The sequence below is a fragment of the Salvia splendens genome, chromosome 22 (genome assembly GCF_004379255.2).
Source record: "Salvia splendens isolate huo1 chromosome 22, SspV2, whole genome shotgun sequence".
In the NCBI taxonomy this organism is placed as follows: domain Eukaryota; kingdom Viridiplantae; phylum Streptophyta; class Magnoliopsida; order Lamiales; family Lamiaceae; genus Salvia; species Salvia splendens.
In genome coordinates, this window is record NC_056053.1 from 16,879,573 (window position 1) to 16,899,204 (window position 19,632).

At 37.0% G+C, this 19,632-nt stretch overlaps 2 protein-coding genes and 1 long non-coding RNA gene across 4 annotated transcripts; 2 read left to right on the forward strand and 1 right to left on the reverse strand.

The window, feature by feature from the left end:
• Positions 1–687: 687 nt before the first annotated feature.
• Positions 688–6,003, forward strand: LOC121787644 (peptidyl-prolyl cis-trans isomerase FKBP62-like). 2 transcript variants are annotated; one of them, XM_042186444.1, is made up of 13 exons: positions 688–1,042; positions 1,451–1,537; positions 2,959–3,219; positions 3,293–3,367; positions 3,459–3,539; positions 3,615–3,809; positions 4,179–4,268; positions 4,360–4,535; positions 4,632–4,754; positions 4,832–5,106; positions 5,203–5,323; positions 5,398–5,452; positions 5,685–6,003. In XM_042186444.1, the coding sequence occupies exons 1-13, from the start codon at positions 847–849 to the stop codon at positions 5,813–5,815; spliced, it is 1,866 nt and encodes a 621-aa protein (XP_042042378.1). In that variant the 5' UTR covers positions 688–846; the 3' UTR covers positions 5,816–6,003. The 2 variants fall into 2 exon arrangements, with proteins under 2 accessions (XP_042042378.1, XP_042042379.1); XM_042186445.1 differs by having other exon boundaries at positions 689–1,042; positions 5,410–5,452.
• A 6,068-nt stretch (positions 6,004–12,071) lies between these two features.
• On the reverse strand, positions 12,072–14,471 carry LOC121786493. The gene is made up of 3 exons (XR_006047204.1): positions 13,676–14,471; positions 12,302–12,686; positions 12,072–12,105 (listed from the first exon to the last, which is right to left on the reverse strand). It is a non-coding gene; the product is annotated as an uncharacterized LOC121786493 (long non-coding RNA).
• A 935-nt stretch (positions 14,472–15,406) lies between these two features.
• LOC121786827 (glycine-rich cell wall structural protein 2-like) lies at positions 15,407–17,349 on the forward strand. Its single transcript, XM_042185441.1, has 3 exons — positions 15,407–15,537; positions 15,661–16,119; positions 17,174–17,349. The coding sequence occupies exons 1-3, from the start codon at positions 15,438–15,440 to the stop codon at positions 17,347–17,349; spliced, it is 735 nt and encodes a 244-aa protein (XP_042041375.1). The 5' UTR covers positions 15,407–15,437.
• The last annotated feature ends 2,283 nt before the right edge of the window (positions 17,350–19,632 follow it).

The window sequence follows — 19,632 nt, forward strand, 5'->3', positions numbered from 1 at the left end:
CCACTAACTCAACTTTTTCTACTTTTTTTTTCTTCTATCATACTTTACTAATTTTTCTTATTTACTTTATCAATTGTACATCAAATGTTTTTAGTTTTTGAATAAGAGGGAGTATTTAAGAAGCTAATAAGTATTTCACCTGACCGATTGCTACAATAAAGCACGAATCGTTTGACTAAAGTTGTCTAATCTATTTTTTTTATCTAAATCTACACGAATAAGACAAAAAATTAATTGACAATTATTTGTGAAGAGAGAGTATATAACTCAGGGGTTCTCGAGCAATAAAATGTTATTCTGAGTAGATTGTATTTTGAATTTAATATTGACTTATTGAGTATATTTTGTACTCCTACTCATACAAAAATATGAAATTTTTGTATGAATTTTTAAAAATTATCTGTTTATAGATTTATATAGGATAAGAGGAATACTTTTTTCCATTTACCCATGTCTTATATTTCCTTATTTAAATAGTTTTCAATAAATGTCTCATTATATTTTTACTATTTTTAGTAATTAGATTCTACATTCTATTTATCTTTATTACAAAATTGATATACTACAAAAATATACCCACATTATACTAATTATTCCACCTAATAAAATCTGTTCTGCATAAATATATAAGATATATGAGGAAGTAGTTAAATAGGAGTATATTTAAATTCTATAGTTGTTGGGCTACTGTTTAGATCAAACACCCATCTACTAGTCTACTATGGCGACGAGAGAGCATAGAACTCTCTAGAAACACTCCCCCATTTACATATCCAACTCCCTTCTCTCCATCAGCAATCAATCTATCTTCAATTTGTGATCAAATCATTGCTAGTATTTGCATAGATGGCTTTCGATATGGATGACGATTTTGAGTTCCCAACCGCTGGGGCCAACGAAATGGAGGCAGCTGACCTTCCAGAGGTAGACCCGTTTCTCAAAGTGGGAGAAGAGACAGAAATCGGCTACAATGGTCTGAAGAAGAAGCTCCTCAAAGACGGAGAGGGCTGGGAGAATCCCAAATCCGGTGATGAAGTCCAAGGTATACTTTGATTTTTCGATTTCATGCTTTTACTTCTCCATTTAGTTTTGAATTGAGCTTTCCACTCTTCTAAACTGTGTTTGTTTGCTATTCTTATTTTTGGCGGATTTTTTTTTTGGTAAATTCCATGTAAATATGCAAACTTTTGACTAATTGTGGGTTCTAACTAATTAAGATTTAAGATTGTCCTTAGTTTTAAAAAAAATTGAATTATTGGCCAGTGAAATTGGATTCATGTCGAATTCCACACTTAGAAAGCTTATGTAATTTTTGACCAAGATTATTTAATTGGATAAAACCCAAAATTTTCTATAATTTGTGTATTTACAGGAAATCAATCCTTTATTTTATGCTGATATGATATTGTGAAGGATATAGTGGTAACATGGATTGTTTGAAATGATGCAGTTCATTATGTGGGTACTTTACTGGATGGGACTAAGTTTGATTCCAGTGTCGACAGTGGCAATCCATTCATATTTAAGTTAGGCCAAGGTATGTTTCAAGATGCTGGTTTCTGTCTTTACTCAAAGATAGTACAATACAGTTAATCAGTTATAACTTTCTTTGATTATTAGCATTATCATAGCTGGTATCCCCCACTATGTTGATGTCAACTGATTTTCTTTGTGGATTGCCTTTTACTGAAATGCTATGGTGGATTGAGCATAAAAATTTCAGACTCTTTCAACTCTTGAATAAGATTGTGCATTTTACATAGACTTAGTTTCTGTTATGTTAATTGTAGAACCCACATCCAACATGGTGTGGACTGTGGATAATGTTCCAATAATTTGCTTGAGTCTTACCGTATTGTATTGGTTTGCATCATGAACAATAGATTCCTATGTGGGTGAATTAGTATAACTGGCTGCAAAGAACCGAGCTTAAGCAGATGGTTCTTGCTTTGCTCAAAGTACGCACTAATCCTGCTCAATTTGAAATAAGCTATATGTTGAATTCAAAGAGGCATGTTATACACAAAAATTGCAGGTAACAAATGAAAATTATCTACTTGTAAATTGATTCAACAGATTTAATCGGAATTTTAACATTTGAGTAGAAATATAGATTGCACTGTCATACTATAGTTGGCACTGTGTTATCAATTTATCCACATTGATTTATAGTATACTATACAATGCTGTATAAGTCCGAGTTTGCATCGTCCAGTGCATCCTTTGACCTATCTATCGTTATATTGTTGGTTTTTTCAGAATCACGATAAATTTAAATTTGAAATCTCTATAAAAATGTAGTGGTTTGTGTAAGATATATAATCTGGATGTGTAACAACTAACAGGATTATATAGCATCCTCTGATCTCGATGTATTGAATTGAATCCTAATGTGGACAAGCCTCGTAGACTGAAAAGTTTTCCATATCCCTGCATATTCATTGCTCAAACATCAAATCTATTTGAAGTTCAAACCCAATTCGTCAGATGTAGATCTGAGATTCTACTTAAAAGAGTATCTTGTTTTTATCTTGTTTGTATCTAGGTTCACAGAGAAGTTTCCCAGCACATTATTCATGTTTGGTCTGATATCCTGTCTGAAAATCTATTTTAAGTTAACCTTACTCTGGATTATGTGCTATTTAAGGTAAAATATTGATTAACAGCATGCAAGTTAAAAAACATAGGAGCTAATGTCAAAAACTTTATTTTGATTAAGAATATCCATCATTGATTCTCCTCAATATTGATATCGTAAACAAGTTTTTTCATTTGCAATTAGAAATACAATTAGTTTGACATGCCATAGAAATTTCAGTTTGGAAATGAATGATTATGGTTTGACTCTGAACTTTATTATTATCTGTGTGTTTTTGAATCAACCATTTAATGAATGCATGGCAGCCTTGAGATTTGAGAGATTTCTGATCATAATTTGTCTTTCTTTTTCTTATGCAGGTCAAGTAATAAAAGGATGGGATGAAGGAATTAAGACAATGAAGAAAGGTGAAAAGGCTCTCTTTACCGTTCCTCCTGAGCTTGCCTATGGAGAGTCTGGATCCCCTCCAACCATACCTCCCAATGCAACCCTTCAGTTCGAAGTAGAATTGCTCTCTTGGACGAGTGTTAAAGACATATGCAAGGATGGTGGTATCTTCAAGAAAGTATTGGCTGAAGGAGAGGGCTGGCAGAATCCTAAAGACCTTGATGAAGTATATGGTTTGTGCTCTAAATATCTGTCTCTGCACTAAAAGAGTTTTTAATGACATCTGTTCTTTATCTCCTATTACAGTTAAATATGAAGCCCGGCTTGAAGATGGTACAGTAGTGTCAAAAGAAGATGGGGTGGAATTTACAGTGAAAGACGGTATGTGTTGTTTAATGAACATCCTTACTGTTGTTCTGAGCATGAGCCATGAGGCAGGATGTATTTATGATGTTATATGTGCTATGTGCAGGTTATTTCTGTGATGCCCTTTCCAAAGCTGTGAAGACGATGAAGAAAGGAGAAAAAGCACTGCTGACCGTGAAGCCGCAATGTAAGTGACTTAATGTTAATAAGGCTATCTTAGAAGAGGCTCAATTAGGTTTGACACCATATGTGTCTGCGACAGATGGATTTGGAGAAATGGGAAAAACAGTCAGCAGTGGTGAAGGCAACGTTCCACCCAACGTGTCTCTTGAAATTAACTTGGAATTGGTGTCCTGGATAACAGTGTCTGATATTGCCAAAGACCAGAAAATTATTAAAAAGATTTTGAAGGAGGGAGAGGGTTATGATTGTCCAAATGATGGTACCACTGTTCACGGTGAGATGCATATCTGCTCATAGTAAAAGTCTTGTGTGGTTAGCTTTATTTTATTGATGGTAAACATGAGATGCTGAGTAGGACATAGCTGTACTTGATTGATTTTTGGATATTTTTTTATTAAAAAGCATATTGAGTTGTGATTAGTGAATGATGTCATGGTGAAGGTTTGATTAATTTAGAAAGAAATGAAGATTACTGAACAATAAGTTGTACACTATTTATGATTTATGGCGAACTTTTAAGCACACATGCTGAGAATGTCTATCATGAGTGCCGTAGAGCATTGAACTTTGCCAAATTCATTCTAAGATAAACTACACTGCACATTTGCAGTACTTAACATTTTTTATTTCTGTGATTTGGCAGTTAAATTAATAGGAAAGCTGCCTGATGGAACGGCTTTTTTGAGAAAAGGTTACGATGATGAGCCACCATTTGAGTTTAGGGTGGATGAAGGTAATATCATGCTACAACTCTAGAAGCATTTCCTTTTTCTTTTGGTTTATCTGTGCAGTGTTGTGATTTTCCTATAAAAATACTCCCTCAGACCAAGTAATAGAAGGTCTTGATAGAGCTGTAAAGACAATGAAGAAAGGAGAAGTTTCCCTTGTAATAATACTACCTGAATATGCATTTGGGCAATCGGACTCTACACAGGAGCTCGCTGTCGTACCTGGAAATTCTACTGTACATTATGAAGTTGAGATGGTTTCCTTTGTTAAGGTTGGTGATATTATGGAATCTGTACTCCTAAAACATTCAGCTTCCCATTGGTTATGTATTCGCGCATCACATTAGAAAAACATCCCATCTTTGTAGGAAAAGGAATCCTGGGATATGAACAACGAGGAAAAGATTGCAGCTTCAGGGAAGAAAAAGGAGGAGGGAAACACATGGTTCCGAGCTGGAAAATATGCGCGAGCATCTCAGAGATACGAAAAGGTAAGCTCATGATAAATTGTTTGAAATTAATTTCCATGAATTCTGGCCAAATAATAATCTAACAAGATTGCTATCAGGCTGTGGGGTTTATTGTGTATGACCTCTCTTTCAGCGAGGAAGAGAAGGAACAGGCCAAAGTGCTCAAAGTCTCATGCAACCTCAACAATGCAGCTTGCAAATTGAAATTGAAGAATTACAAGGAGGCGCAAAATCTATGCAGTGAAGTGCTAGAAGTTGATGCTAACAATGTTAAAGCACTTTATAGGAGGGCACAAGCATATACCAATCTGATTGAGTTTGAATTGGCCAAAAAGGATATCAAGAAAGCACTTGAGTTAGATCCTAACAATAGGTACCCTTCCTTAACCTCTATTCTTCTTTTCTGAAGTTTTTTGGCGTCGATGTAGACGGTGTTTGGCAAAGCTTTATAACCACTCTAAAATGATAGGGATGTGAAATTGGGATACAAAACTCTGATGGAGAAAGTGAAGGAATACAACAGGAAAGAAGCACAATTTTATGGCAGTATGATTGCTAAGATGAGCAAGATGGAGCAAGATACATCTTCTGTAAGTGGAGAAATTTGTGTCTTGAGATGATGACTGTCAGTTGCTTTGCTTTATGGTTTCCAACTTGAATTTAGCTACATTTGCAGGGAGCAGCAGCAAAGCAAGGTCTAGTACCATTCACATTAGATAGTAAGGCCTAAATCCAATCTTTTCCCATAATCTATAAAATTGGTGAATAAATACATCAACTTTGACGATTTTCGCAATGAAACTGACGTGGCATCATATTTTTTGATGGCAATGAAAGCGCCTAAAAATTCTGATGTCACGTCAGATTTCAATTGGGGGCATCTTATGATGCCTGGTTTCGTTATCATGGTGTAACTAGTTGTCCAAATTACTAACAAAATTGAATGGTCAGGATTGTCGGAGAAAGTAAACCAAACAGTGGCTCTGGTGAAGAAGTGTGATCAAAGAGTGATGCTGCTTGGCCTGGCCATTTTGATGATTCTAGCTGCAATTGTTGTTCCTGTGTTGTACACAAAAATGTAGTATTAAAAGTGCAGGGATGTGTTGTTTTATATGAATATTGAATAGGCTAATTTCGAAAGACACTGTAGTTGATAACAATGAATAATCTTGTAATGCCACCACAAAATTGTAGTAATTTTTACAGAGGCACAATTATTACTACTAATTTCTTATACAAAATGTTTATCTTCGCTGTGGATTGAGGTAAATGTGTTTTTACTAGTTGATTCATGAGTTTCTTAAAAGTTACTCTCTCCATTTTACTACGAGCGACTTTATCCCTTTTTAGAATGTTCCACTTAAGTTGAGTCATTTCATTTTTTAAATAAAATATAATATTCTTTTTCTTTACAGAAAATAATCTCATTGGTGGAAAATATGAGTATTAATACAACAGTAAAATAAAGATAAAATAAAACAATATTCTACCTACACTATATAAACCTTATATTTAAGCATGGCTCTTATTTAGTCAAAGTTATTTTTCATCAAATAAATATGATAGTAAGGGGTTTTGATATATACAAAATTAGATATTAATATAAAAAATAAAGACCAAAATCATATATAGGGCATTTTTAGGTCATTGTTAGTCTATTTTTAGGTCATTTTAATAAATGATGACCTAAAATGATCTAAAAATGACATTAAACTTAAATTTTATAAAATACCTTAAAACTAGTTAATAATGACTATTCGTGTTTTTGGTTAATTATTGACACGTGAGGACACGTGAGGCAAATGAGCTGGATGATGATCATCATTCTGTTATCAAGGACTACGTTCTAGAAGGGGACACGTGCTGAAACGCGAGACGCAAGGACGGAGCTGAGTCACCATTCTGTTATTGAGGAGCGACATCATTCTAGAAGGAAGGCACGTATCAATCGATGAGACGCTCGATCACAGCGTGAGCGAATATCCTCTTCCGAGATCGTTATCCAGCTGGAGGTCATTGCGGCGAGCTTATAAATAGAGGATGTGCCACCATAAGAAGGAGCTTCTTCTTCCTTCGACTTCTAGCTTAGTTTTCATTTTCTTTTAGTTTAGTTTCCAGTTCCGAAGTTAGCTTAGTTAAAGAAATAGTTAGAGAGCGACCGAAGGGAGCGCGATAGAATTCTCAATATCTGTTTGGCTCCGTCCCAAGTTTCCAACCGAGAGCTCCTCGGCCTTACTCGTTTTCTTGCTTTCTGAAGTTGATAGCTTAGTTTAAATTCAGTGTTGTTCCGTAGTTCAAGTTTTAATCTTTTTGTATTCCACATGTTCACCGCACTGTTCTGAGCTATAAAGATCGGAGTTGTTTTGTTTTCGTCATCCTGTTTACTGTTCCAGTTCAGTTTTGCTTTTTCGTCTTCGATTCAGTGTTTAATCATGATGAACGACAAAGTGTTTGTGTTTTTCGTAGCATGCCTAGGTAGTTAAGTTCTTATTTCCGCATGTCGCTTACTTGATCCATTAAATTGTGTCAGCATGATGAGTAGCTTGATCAAGTAGTTAGTTTACATTCTGCCTAAGGTAAATCAAGTAGTTAAAAACTCCCAAATTAAAGCGTGGCAGCAGCCGAACCCTGTTCACTACTCACCCACTCGATACACCGGTTTCTCTGTGGGATCGACCCCGTACTTGCCGCTTTACTGTTAAAGTAGTGCGAGTCTGGGAGTTATAAATTACATTGGTGGCAAGCGAGAGCGAGAACGCCTTGATCAAGGGGCAACGACATTTGCTAACTGATCCACCCGATCGGTTATCTTCTATATAACTTGATCAATTCAATTCGCTTCGCGTACCAACCATTGAGCCAAAATTCACACTTGCTGAACTTGGCGTATAATTTCTCCGCCCGCAGCGTCTCTAGTGCAGTCCTCAAATGCTTCTCGTGTTCCTTTCTGTTCTTAGACTATATCTACACATCGTCGATGAAGACTAGTACGAACTTATCGAGGTATGTGTGAAAAACGTGATTCATTAGATCCATAAACACTGCCGGTGCATTGGTTAGTCCAAACGGCACCACTCTAAACTCGTAGTGACCGTATCTGGTCCGGAATGCTGTCTTGGGAACATCTTCTGGTTTGATCCTCAACTGGTGATATCCCGATTTCAGATCCATCTTGAAAAATACATTGGCTCCTTTGGGTTGGTCAAACAGGTCATCGATTCTGACAACGGGTACTTGTTATTGAGGGTGTTAGCTTATTAAGATCTCGGTAATCCACGCACATCCTTATGGTCCCATCTTTCTTCTTAACAAACAGTACAAGTGCTCGCCACGGTGAGACACTGGGTCTGATGAATCCCAGGTCCAAAATTTCTTCCAACTGTACCTTCAGTTCATCCAGTTCCTTTGGGGTCATTCGATATGGTGCCGTCAATACAGGGGCGGATCCTGGTTCTAGATCTATAGTGAATTCTACTTGTCGGTCTGGCGGTAGACCAGGTAGTGTGTCAGGAAACACATCTGGAAAATCACAAGCGATTTCGACCTCTTCAAATTTTCTTCCTTCCTTCTCATATTTGTTCAGGTAGACAAGATATGCCGGGCATCCTTTCTTCATCAGCTTACTGGCTTGCAGCATCGAGATTACAGATTTTCGCGCTCCTATGGAAATTCTGTGAAAGAGGGTCGCTTCACCTTCGGGGGTTCTAAAAGAAATTTGTCTTTCCTTGCACAAGATCGTGGCATGGTTTTCAGCCAGCCAGTCCATTCCTATTATAATATCCACATCCCACATGATCATAACACTCAGGTTGTTTGCTACAATCTTAAATTCGCCCAGAGTGATTCCTAAGTTCGAGCAAGTACGAGAGATCTCTATACGTCCTCCTACTGGGGAAGATACTTCCATTCTATGTTCGGGTTCTTTCGTAGCGAGTTTCAAGGTAGTCACGCAATGAGCGGAAATAAAAGAATGCGAAGCACCAGTATCAAACAGAAGCATACAGGTGTATTGAAGAGCTTATCGATGCCTGACAAATTTCCCTGGTTCGCCTCCGGCTGTTTCTGCCTCATTGCATAAGCTTGAGCCTGTGTCGGGAGTTTCGGCCTCGGCTAATGGTTCTTAGGTGACTATCGTGGATCTACTCCAGGCTGGTCATGAAGTGCGCGCAGTCGGGGGCGCTATGCAGACGAGTGAGATCTTGTTCCCATCCTTGGAGTCTTGTTTGGGCAGTGCGTAAAGTGTTCATTCTCTCCGTACTGGAATCAGACGCATGTCCCTGCCTTGTAGATGTCGCCATGCAATCTTTTGCATTTGGGGCATGGGTTGGACCTTGGTGGATTTCCCTTGAATGGTCTAGGGTAGCTTGGTATCCGCCACCTAGTGGTCTGCTTAGTCCCTGTCCGTTCCTATTTAGGCTCGGGTTGGGCTCGATGTCCTTCCCACTTTCTCTTGTTCCTGGATGCTTGGGAATGTGCTGGGTGTAGAGCATGACTCACAGCTGGTCCGGTTTCCTCTCCCGGCATGGCTGCCTCGATGTATAGTGCTCTACCCAGAGTCCTTGAGTAGGACAGTCCTCAATTTCTGGCCAGTGCCATGCGAATCTCATACCTCAGACTGGTACAAAATCTTTGAGTCATCTTTTCATTAGTTTTCAACTGTTCTGGTGTGTATCGAGCCATATCACAAAATATCCGGTCATAAGCCGTCACTGACAGCCGTGCTTGTTTCCTACTGCGGGGACTCCATTTTTCTTCCCTCGGTGGTCTCATACTTGTGGTTTCTAATTCACCACCTCTTTTATTGTCGGCATTTAATCGTTAGCACGTAATCTGTGAGACTACTTGTACTTCCTTTCTAACTAATCTTGCATAACCATGGCGTGAATCTCCATTTCTCGCAGCTCACTTATTTCTATTCGTTATACGCGTATCCGCCGATAAACGATTATTATCTAATTTACGCGGCATGACGGGATCGTTGGGTGTATCATCTTTATTCATGTCTGTCTATCAGGACTTATTTCTCATAGATATTTTGAAATGATCAAGGCTTTGCCTTCTTTGAGAGTTTCCCATTGGAAATTTAGTCAAACAGCCTTAACTTGGATGGTACTGATTTTTGGTCGATGAAATACTGAAAAGAAATCATTGTCTTAGGAGAGTACTCAAATTACTCTAGGTGGCAAGAATAACATCTCTGGTGTGACTTTGTGAATTAAAATTGCCAACTCTCAATGATTGGTTTACAAAGATACCATGACTAAGCTCAAGTAGACTTGAAAATTTCTTTGGTTTGACTTTGTGAATTAATCACATTCTTTCAAAAGATCCCACTGGTTAAGAGGTTTCAAGAAAACCCATAGAACTTTGGGGGTTTCTCGAAGGAAATGAAATATGTTCCAAAATAGGACGAAACGAATTAAATTTAAATTCTCATAGTAGGCATCGAATAAGATAGTTTAATTGACCGTTCAGTCTTGAAAAGATCTTTACACCAATGTATTATGGCTCAAACGCGTTAAAGCTTGAAAGAGTCAGTCGCAGGAGTACGTAGAAGTGTAGGCAATTGTCATGAATTCACGTTGACCTTTCTCCAATAATGTCAAAGCTAGTGAGAAGGGAATCATATTGAAGAATTCTCAAGTTTGTCAAAGGAAATTTCCAAGGAGATAAACCTCTGGGGTAACAGTCAAAGTAACTCGTTAAGAACGAAGTGAGTATGCTAGTCTTAACGAATATTGAAGACATGGTAAAAATTCCCCAAACAGGACAATCATGCAGTGGAATTGAACATGAGAAAATTTCATTCTTCCAAGAAAGAACTTGTTATATACATGTTCGCAAAATAACAAGGGTCGACGGAAGTTCCAAGGAGAATACATCATTCATTAAAGACGAGGTCTAGGAAAACGAGCTTAGTCTGAAGGTTCTGGAGACAAACAAATTTAGAATAACAATGCGATTGGGCTTGCGAAGTCAAAATATTGCTCATACGAATGATGAGTAAGAAAAGTTGTTGTCAATCGACATATCTGAAAATACAAGAGCAAAGCTTGTGCTCATGCAACTGAAAGTGAATAGCGATATGATGTACCCAAGATAAGAAGTGGCACATTGATTTGCAATGCAAGTTGCTCAAAGTGTCTGAAATTGAATATTTAACCGTGATCTTTGAACTGGAAATGGGTCACAACTCTCATAGGAAAAGGGAAGTATTGTCATCTTGATTTGCAAAACGCGGGTCGATCAAGGGTGTAAAATAAGCTGGGAGTATTTCCATTAAGGATGTTCAAAGAAAGAAATTTCTAGGAATCCAAGTAAGTACTGCTGATTAAAATTGTCTATTTCATCCATGTTGAATTGATGCATGAAAATCCATGTAGGGAAAGTCATCAACTAGAGTCATTATACTGTGTGATCTAACATCATCAAGCTGAGTTCACATCTCAAATCTAACGTTTCTATAGGGACTCGCGAAACGTGATGGAGTCAACAATCTCCTTCGGATTTATACGAGTGGCTTGGCCACAGTGAGGATCTACCTTGTGCTACTCCTTTATAGCATCGTTTCTGGTCTTTCTTTTCAACAATTGCCCCTCTTGTGCTCTTATGCATTGGGCATGGGATCTCTTTGTGAAAAGTCGTGTCACTTGGGTCACACTTTCGTGCTTAACTCTGTCTTGCATCATCTCAAAGATAATTATTAGGGAAAACAATAATTGGATTTATGGTTCATCCTTCGTAGTCCCAGTTTGAACTTCATTCTTTAGGGAGAGTACTTATTCCCTCTCGGTTCTTTCTATTTTCTTGACTAGGTAAAATATTCTCATCGCACTTTGTTTCAGCTATCTCAAAATGTCCACTCCTTCATCTTTCAACTTGTTTGGTTGAACGTCTTGGAGTATTGATCGAGTCGATTACTTGGAATGATCTAGTGAACAAGTCTAAATCTTGACTGAAGAAATGTGTGGATTTCAGAGCATGAAGGAAACTGAGCGCTCTGATACCACTCTGTCACGACCCTATTTTACTAAGGATAGTGAAAACGGGTAATCTGGGACTAATAAGAAGGATTAACGAAGCGGGGAAAGAAAAGGAAGTGAACTCAAGAAACTTGCCGAAAAGGCCAAATCGATTAATACCATAAGATAAGAGCCAAGTATTCAATTACATGGTCTCAAAAATAGAATAACTCATCTTATCAACTAAATCAGAGTTCGAAGGTGAGACTTGAAATTCTCACTTAACAAAATACAACAGAATAAGTCATTGCTAAACGACTTCGTGTATGAAGACACGAATCGTCGAGAAATCCACTTGATTACTTAATAACATCGACTCCGATCAATGCTCCTTCCTCTTGACGTTCAACCTGCACATTTATAAATACATGCATGGCTGAGTACAGGAGTACTCAGTGGACACTTGCCGAAAATCAAAGCATACATTATATAGTTGTCATCCATCAACAGTATCACACGCGGGTTTTTCTTAAAAGGCACGAGCATACTAAATTCTTTTGTGATCTTAAAAGTCTGACTGTAGTCTAAGTTCTTCAAATTTCTTACCATGTCTGTAAGTCGTGTACCGTGAAGGTGGCCACCTCCAACGGGCACCATGGCCGGCCAACCTCTCTAGGATTACTCACGACTCTTGTGCACGTTATTCCAAACAGGATTTGCGGTCCTATTGGGAACCGAATTCGTTACTGAGTTTTGGAACTCTCGGCATGTAGCCCCAACAGATAGGCCTCGAAAACAAACATTTTATGGCATGACAACAACTTTCAAATAATCACAGCTCCATTTTGAGAAAAGATGAAATTTCATAACTTCAAGAATATTTGCTTTATATTCACACTATAGTGATGGATATTAAAAGAAAGCTCACCTGATACGCTTATCTCCAATTAACAACTCTCGTCTGGCCTCATTTGCCCTTGAATAATTTATCCTTTAAAAAAATAGCGTACTACGCTAATTAGTACTTGAACTATTTTTCCTGAGAAAAGGATGCATGCATCCTAAAGGATAGCACCTATATCTTAGTCTCGGCTTATAGGATTTTCTTAATCCTACCTCGGGCTTCACTGCTCTGCAGGGTTTAATTATTCTCTTTACTAATTCTGGAAAATTCTATTTTCTCTAACACAATTATTTGTGCTCTTAAATATGGATTCTTGAAAAATCCCTTCTTAAATCCTTTTTCTTTGGATTTTTCTTAAGGCCGCCCATGGTGTCGCGGGACGACGCCGGTCTGCCCTTCGCGTCTCCCACTTCATCGCTTCCATCCTTGGGAATTTAATAATTTATTCGGGAATTAATTAATCAAGCTCTAACTCGATTCTTAAATTAATTCCAATCCAACATAAATAATTCTTGGCCCAATTATTCAATCTCGGTTCATCAATTAAATGATTCTTGGCTCGAACTATTAATTTAATTTGTAGGCCATCTCTGAGCCCAACTAATTAAAAGGAGGCAATCCACTTCTTTTGTTCAATTAAATGGGACTTAGCCCAATTCCCTTTTTATTCATTAGGCCTAAATTTCTTACTTCCAATTACATGACCCATCGGTCCCTTCACATTTCCAACTCACTTCTCCATCGTTTTCTCTTCCTCCGTCGAGTTCGGAGGAGTCCTCGGCTGCTCGGTGCCGGCTCCAGCAACTCGCCGGCTGCTGCTCCGCCGTCTTCGTCCTCGCCGAGCTGCTTCTCTTCTTAAGCTAAGTCTCCTTCCCCACTTCCCCTTTCATTACTTGGCATTTCTTTTTTTTTTTTAGACTTGGGCAGTGGCAATGTGATTTTTAAAGCATCTATTTGTTGTTCACACCTATGTTTACTTCAAGCATGGTTTCAAATCGTGTGATGTGGAAATCCTAAAGCTCTAAGTTCTTGAGCATGAGGTTCTATTATGATGCAGAGGGGAGTATTTTGGTTACCTTGCTTATGTAATTCCTCTTGTTTGTTGAATTGCTCTCTTGCCATTCCTCCCATCCCTTGTTGCTCCTCTTATGAATTGTGAATTTTGAGTGCCAGGAAGGTGTGTGAAGGAAGGTGGTGGTGGGTTGCTTTTATAGGAGAAAAGTCTTGGCATTTTGTGGATAATTTGGGATAAAGATCCCCTCATCTTTTGAATTTGAGATAAAAGCTTTACTACCCCTTTGGTGTTAGCATTGAGAAGGATGCTTTTCTATTTCTAGCTATGGGTTCCTTTCCTTTTGGTATGACAAAGGCCTCTTGCCTCCTTGGTGTAAGGCATTGAAGAGCTCCAATTTCTATTTTGAGCTACCAACTCACCTCTCTTTTTGAGTTGAGCTAAAAAGCCTTCTTGCCAAATTTGTGTAATTCTTGGATGACTTAAAATTAGTTGATCTCATGAGTCCTTTTTTTGGTGATGTCATATTTGTCCTTACTATACTTGATCTTTTTCCTTTAACTATTTTAGTATCACAAATGTAGGTACTCTTGCCTATGTTGCTGCAAGAATTTGCCAAGGAGAAGGAGGCATATAGTTGTCAAATTTGGAGTCTTACGTGGCCGTCGATCGAGAAGAAGAAAAGGGAAGGGACTTGTCCCAATCCTAATCTATCTTACTACTGTTTTTAGCTAACAACTAAATGTTAGGTGTTAGAATCTTTAAAGTGGAGGTTTTTGCATTCCACAATTGTGGTACCACATGATGTAAGCAACATAGTGTAGTCTCTTTCACTTTATCTTCCCAAAACATATGTAAAATCCTCTTAACAAAGTACTGCACTAATTTATTCTCTTTTCCTCTACATGAATAATTTCTTATTCTCAAAGATCGAGCACTTATAATTTCAAAAGTCGGGATTACAACGGTAATCCTACGATCACACGTCCTCTAAACTAAAATTAATTAGGCTAATAAGTCTAATTTATCTCGAAAGAAAGGAACGAAATTCTGGGGCGTCACATGTAATTTTCGAATTTAAGTTGTAAATTACGTGGAGATTACCATACAGGTTCTGACTTCTGAGGCAATAATTCTCATTCATATGTATATATATCTTGTTCTTCATTAATATCTAACTGCTGATTAATAAAAATAGTTTACCAAATTTTACATTAAAAGCTAAAATAACGATGTAGAGTTTCTCAAAATTCGGCAATGTTGATAAATATAGCTACTGAAGTTGGTTATCAGTAGATTGCATTTCATTGAATGACACAAGACAAAAAAATAAAAAGACTAAAAGCGTCACAACAACTTAAGAGATTCACATTATTTATATTTTATTATTATAATCATACCAAAATAATATTTTTACTACTTATATAATAAATCTTAATTAATTATATTAAAAAAATGGAATTAATGTAGTTAGGAATATTCACCCCAAATAATAATTCTGTAGCACAAAAATTACAATTGAAATACTACAAAACGAACAATAAATTGTTGTTGGATTAGTGAATTCTATGTAATAATTATAAAATTAGATTATGTCCCAACACTAGTGTTAGTAGCATTTAGTTATTCTTACCTAATTAAATTAAGATAGGTTGGACTTGGATTAGTCTTGTGACTCTTGTTTTCAACAGCCAACTAATTTTGGCCTTTTGTCATAAATTATCCAATAAAAAACATGTATCAATCGCCAAGATTTTCATATAAATAGGTAAGAGAAATATAACTAATCTTATCACTTGTCTAATTCTATTGCAAACTTTGCAATAATGGGTTTCAAAGTTAATATTGGAGTTGCCATTTTGAGTGTTATGCTTCTTCTTGTTTTCTCAGATTCGACTCGCATTTCCAACACAATCGATGTCCCACGTAAGCTCTATGTGCATAATTTATATATGTAATTAAATATTTTTTACCAAAACAACATATTTTATAATTTTCAATAGAATAAAGATAAATGTACATAATTGTATTTGTCGGCGTCTTTCTTAGGTAATGAGGGCAAAGGGAGTAATGAGGTAAATGATTCCAAATGTTTTGGAAAATTTCACTATAAAGGTTATAAACACGGTGAATACGGACTAGGAGGAGGAGGAGGAGGAGGCGGGGGCGGTTACAATGATTATGGTGGCGGAGGCAGAGGCGGTGGGGGTGGCTATGGAGAAGGTGAAGGTGGTTCTGGTAGCGGAGGTGGTGGCAGCGGCTATGGAGGTGGTTCTGGCAGAGGAAGTGGTGGTGGTAGCGACTATGGAGGTGGTGGTGGTAGTGGCTATGGGGGTGGTTCTGGCAGCAGAGGTGGTGGTGGTAGTGGCTATGGAGGTGGTTCTGGCAGTGGAGGTGGTGAAGGTAGCGACTATGGAGGTGGTTCTGGTAGTGGAGGAGGCGGTGGTGGTTATGGCGGTGGAGATGGCTATTATGGTAATAAAGTTGGTTCAGATGTCGTCAATCCATGTAAGCTATTTTTCTATAACAATAAATATTACTCTGTTCGATCCAATTTAAAAGTCTATTTTCATTTTTATTATATATATAAGTAGATCTCACATTGTATATATTAACTTTTACAATCTATTTTCTTTTTCATTTATTAAAACTCCATATCAAAGTAAAATGGAACTTATAGGCACAGAGCAAGTAAAATATATAGAATTAATTATAGTGATTTTCTGGAAAAAGTTTGAAACTCCTTGTTTACATCACCATTCAAATTAGAAACTCAACATATAATTAAACCCCACAAAAACGTGTTCTCCCAAAAAAAAAGCTGATTTCTAATTCTAATTCTAATTCTATTTCTATTTCTACTCATTAATGACCATTTATACCTAAATATAATAGGCCATTTAAATGGAATAGAGGAAGTTTTATGATCACATTGGTGCAAAATGTTTGAACAGTACTATTATTACAGATGAAGTTTTCAATTGCAAATTGATTTGATGATTATAATAAATTACAAATTAATACACAACTAAGTGTGAGCAGATCAATTTAGATAACTCTGTTAAATAATTTTATTCTATTTTATCCATTTAAAAGTATTGTAAGATTAATACTTCCTCCATTTCATAAAACATTGCATAACCAAGTCTATTAGTGTATTTAATTTATGAGAGGAGAAATAGCCCCAATCTATTACTTTCTTGTAAACAAACGTGCAAAATGAGGATAAATGGCAAAAAAAAATTAATATTTTAATTATACTATATAAATACATTACCAAACATTTCCATTTAACAACAAAATTCGATTTTCTATATTTATAAAGAAAACAATGAACTCCGAACTTCATCTATATATAGATTATATATTGTAAATCACCTAAAGAATTTTTCTTCTTTTTTTTCCCCTCATTTTCAACTTGTTTGTATTATGATTTATCCCGCACACTACATATATAACCGAAAGAATTAAATACAAGTTGTTCTTCAAATAATATTACTCAATCCAAATAAAAATTTGGCAACTCAATCTAACTATATTTGTTCAATGTGAATTTACTCAGCTATAGATACTGAGAAGACAACTTCCTTCGTCAACCAAGACTGGTATAGACATCGCCATGGGGGTGGTGGAGGAGGTGGCCATGGGGGCGGAGGAGGAGGTGGCTATGGAGGTGGCCATGGGGGTGGTGGAGGAGGTGGCCATGGGGGTGGCTATGGGGGCGGAGGGGGTGGCTAATAAGGGAGGGGATGGCTCTATGGGTGCTTAGACAAAATTATCATAAAAGTAGTTGCATATTAATTTGAAAAAAAGTTAGCTTGCATGAAAATTATGAATAATGTGGACACACATTAGTAGTTCCTTCTTTGTTAATTTCACTACTTGTATGTGTATACATATATACGGAAATTCTATTGTTAAATAAATATATATATATATATATATATATATATATATATGGAAGTTCTAGTATTTAAATAGGTCCAGGTCTTTTATATTATCGTTCAAACGCGCGACACACACTTAGATGACTCGAATCGTCGACCTATTAAGTACCAAGTGATATACACTTCATCATCATATAACTCTACAAGTTTTGAACCCACAACCTTTATATTTCAGCAAAGAGTATCTTCTAATAGGCTAGACTTCACTTTCATATTTGAACCATATAAAAATCAATAAAAACTTTCACTCAAGTGTCAGGAAAAAGTTGTTTGACACTCGCACGTCACACGGGTAGCCTTCACCGTCAACACTATTGGAGCAGAAGGGGAAGGCAAGTGGCGAGACATCTCACCCTCTTTGCCTTCAGATTGTGACGCCAGTCACAACCCGCCCTTTGCAACACAACCCTTGTGCGGTCCGTCCCTTCGGAACGGGTCACAAAAATTGTGTTGCGCATGCTCTAATAGAATGTATCAACCACTATCGCCATCCTTGTCTCCATATTACCGCCAAGTTATGATATCATGATCTAAAGACTTCAAGAAGCATGGGTCCATCTAAGAGGCGGGCCTTAGGCGGGCCGCTAAATAAACATGGTCCATGATGATAAATTAATTAGGCTGCCAAACACTTTTTTAACCATGATAACTTAATTATCTTACCCTTTATCCCTATCAAACATGCACTAAGTATACATTAAACAACAGGTAAAAAAACATAGGTAAAAAAAACAAATGACAAGGCAAACATTCAAGGCACAATTCTTGATGATAAACTTAACAAGTGTCATCAATTTGGAAATAATTGTAATAAATTTAAAACACCAGCAGCATTTTGGCATATGTATGTAATCCAAAATATGGAAGAACATGAACAAGCATTGTAGTTAGAGCTTTGGAGTATTTCAATTGATGCACTTAGAGATTCATATTTAAAATATTAACAGCCCAAACTATTTACAGCAAAGCCAAAAAACACTAAAAGTGTAATTAAATCTCCATAATAAATCAAATCTATATCAATGGGGAGACTAGAGCATCCCTTGCTTCTGGTGTTTCTGCAATAGATGAAAGCATATAATGAAAATGAATGATATACTGAGATGCAGTTATGTTAGTCTTCTTATATCTGTTCAGCTCAAGTCATAGAAGAAGAGCTGACACAGAATGGTGCTGCAGACTACCAATTGGCCGAGTTTACCAACAAACACAAATTTACTGACAGAAGAAGAGCCAAAAAGAACTTGCTTGAAAATCTACGTAGTATTAGTATTTGCTTTACTATCTCTGCAAAGCTTTCTGAGTTTTTACCCACAACTAAAAAGCTTTATGAGGATCTAATTAACTTATGTTTGGATATAGTTATTTGTGTACCATGTAATTTTGAAGATCACCTGTTAAAAAAAGACAGCTTTTTAACTTTCGTGTCATCATCATCATCAATCTTTCTGCTTTAGAGATTGAGTAAAACCAAAAATTTAAAGTTGAGATCTTTTTATATATAGTTGAATGATAATGTTTTTAGAAACATCTACAAAATGTGGGAGACCTTTGATGTGGCCAAGACCTATGGCCTTTCATCTTAGGTAACCCCCAAATGCATAATGAGGTACCTTAATGCCGATGCCTCTCATGTGGTCACTCCAATCCTATAAATAGGTGTGAGTTTGAGAGAGGAAATACACATCAAGAAATCATCATCTTTTCTCTCAAGCTCTCTACATCATAGTGTGCATCTTAGGAGCATTGTCTAGCTCGATTCTCGGAACTCCATCAAGTTCGCCGGTGCCTAGCGGGTTTGAGGTGCTTCTACACACGCTAGGAGGAAGTCATTTTATCTTTGGGGGCAATACGTCATTCTGTGAGCACTAGCCGGGGCGTAATTTGTCTTGCGGAAAGAGGGCTTTCCTCGACTCGACTTATAAATTTGGTTTGCTTTATTTCCGTTGTAACTTTCATTCCTCTTTTTGTTGCAAGTTTCCTTTCGATTGTAATAGTTAGAGTACCGGCTGTACACGGCTTGGGAATTTCTTCCCATTATTTCTAACAATCGCAAGACAAATTAGTGTACTCT

What these genes read in the sequence shown, in the direction of transcription:
- LOC121787644 (XM_042186444.1), top strand. Translation starts at nt 847, where the DNA reads ATGGCTTTCGATATGGATGACGATTTTGAGTTCCCAACCGCTGGGGCC. An exon ending in ATCCGGTGATGAAGTCCAAG is followed by an intron (nt 1,043 to 1,450) that starts GTATACTTTGAT and finishes GAAATGATGCAG; the next exon opens with TTCATTATGTGGGTACTTTA. An exon ending in TGATGGTACCACTGTTCACG is followed by an intron (nt 3,810 to 4,178) that starts GTGAGATGCATA and finishes GTGATTTGGCAG; the next exon opens with TTAAATTAATAGGAAAGCTG.
- LOC121786827 (XM_042185441.1), top strand. Translation starts at nt 15,438, where the DNA reads ATGGGTTTCAAAGTTAATATTGGAGTTGCCATTTTGAGTGTTATGCTT. An exon ending in CAACACAATCGATGTCCCAC is followed by an intron (nt 15,538 to 15,660) that starts GTAAGCTCTATG and finishes CGTCTTTCTTAG; the next exon opens with GTAATGAGGGCAAAGGGAGT. An exon ending in TTCAGATGTCGTCAATCCAT is followed by an intron (nt 16,120 to 17,173) that starts GTAAGCTATTTT and finishes GAATTTACTCAG; the next exon opens with CTATAGATACTGAGAAGACA.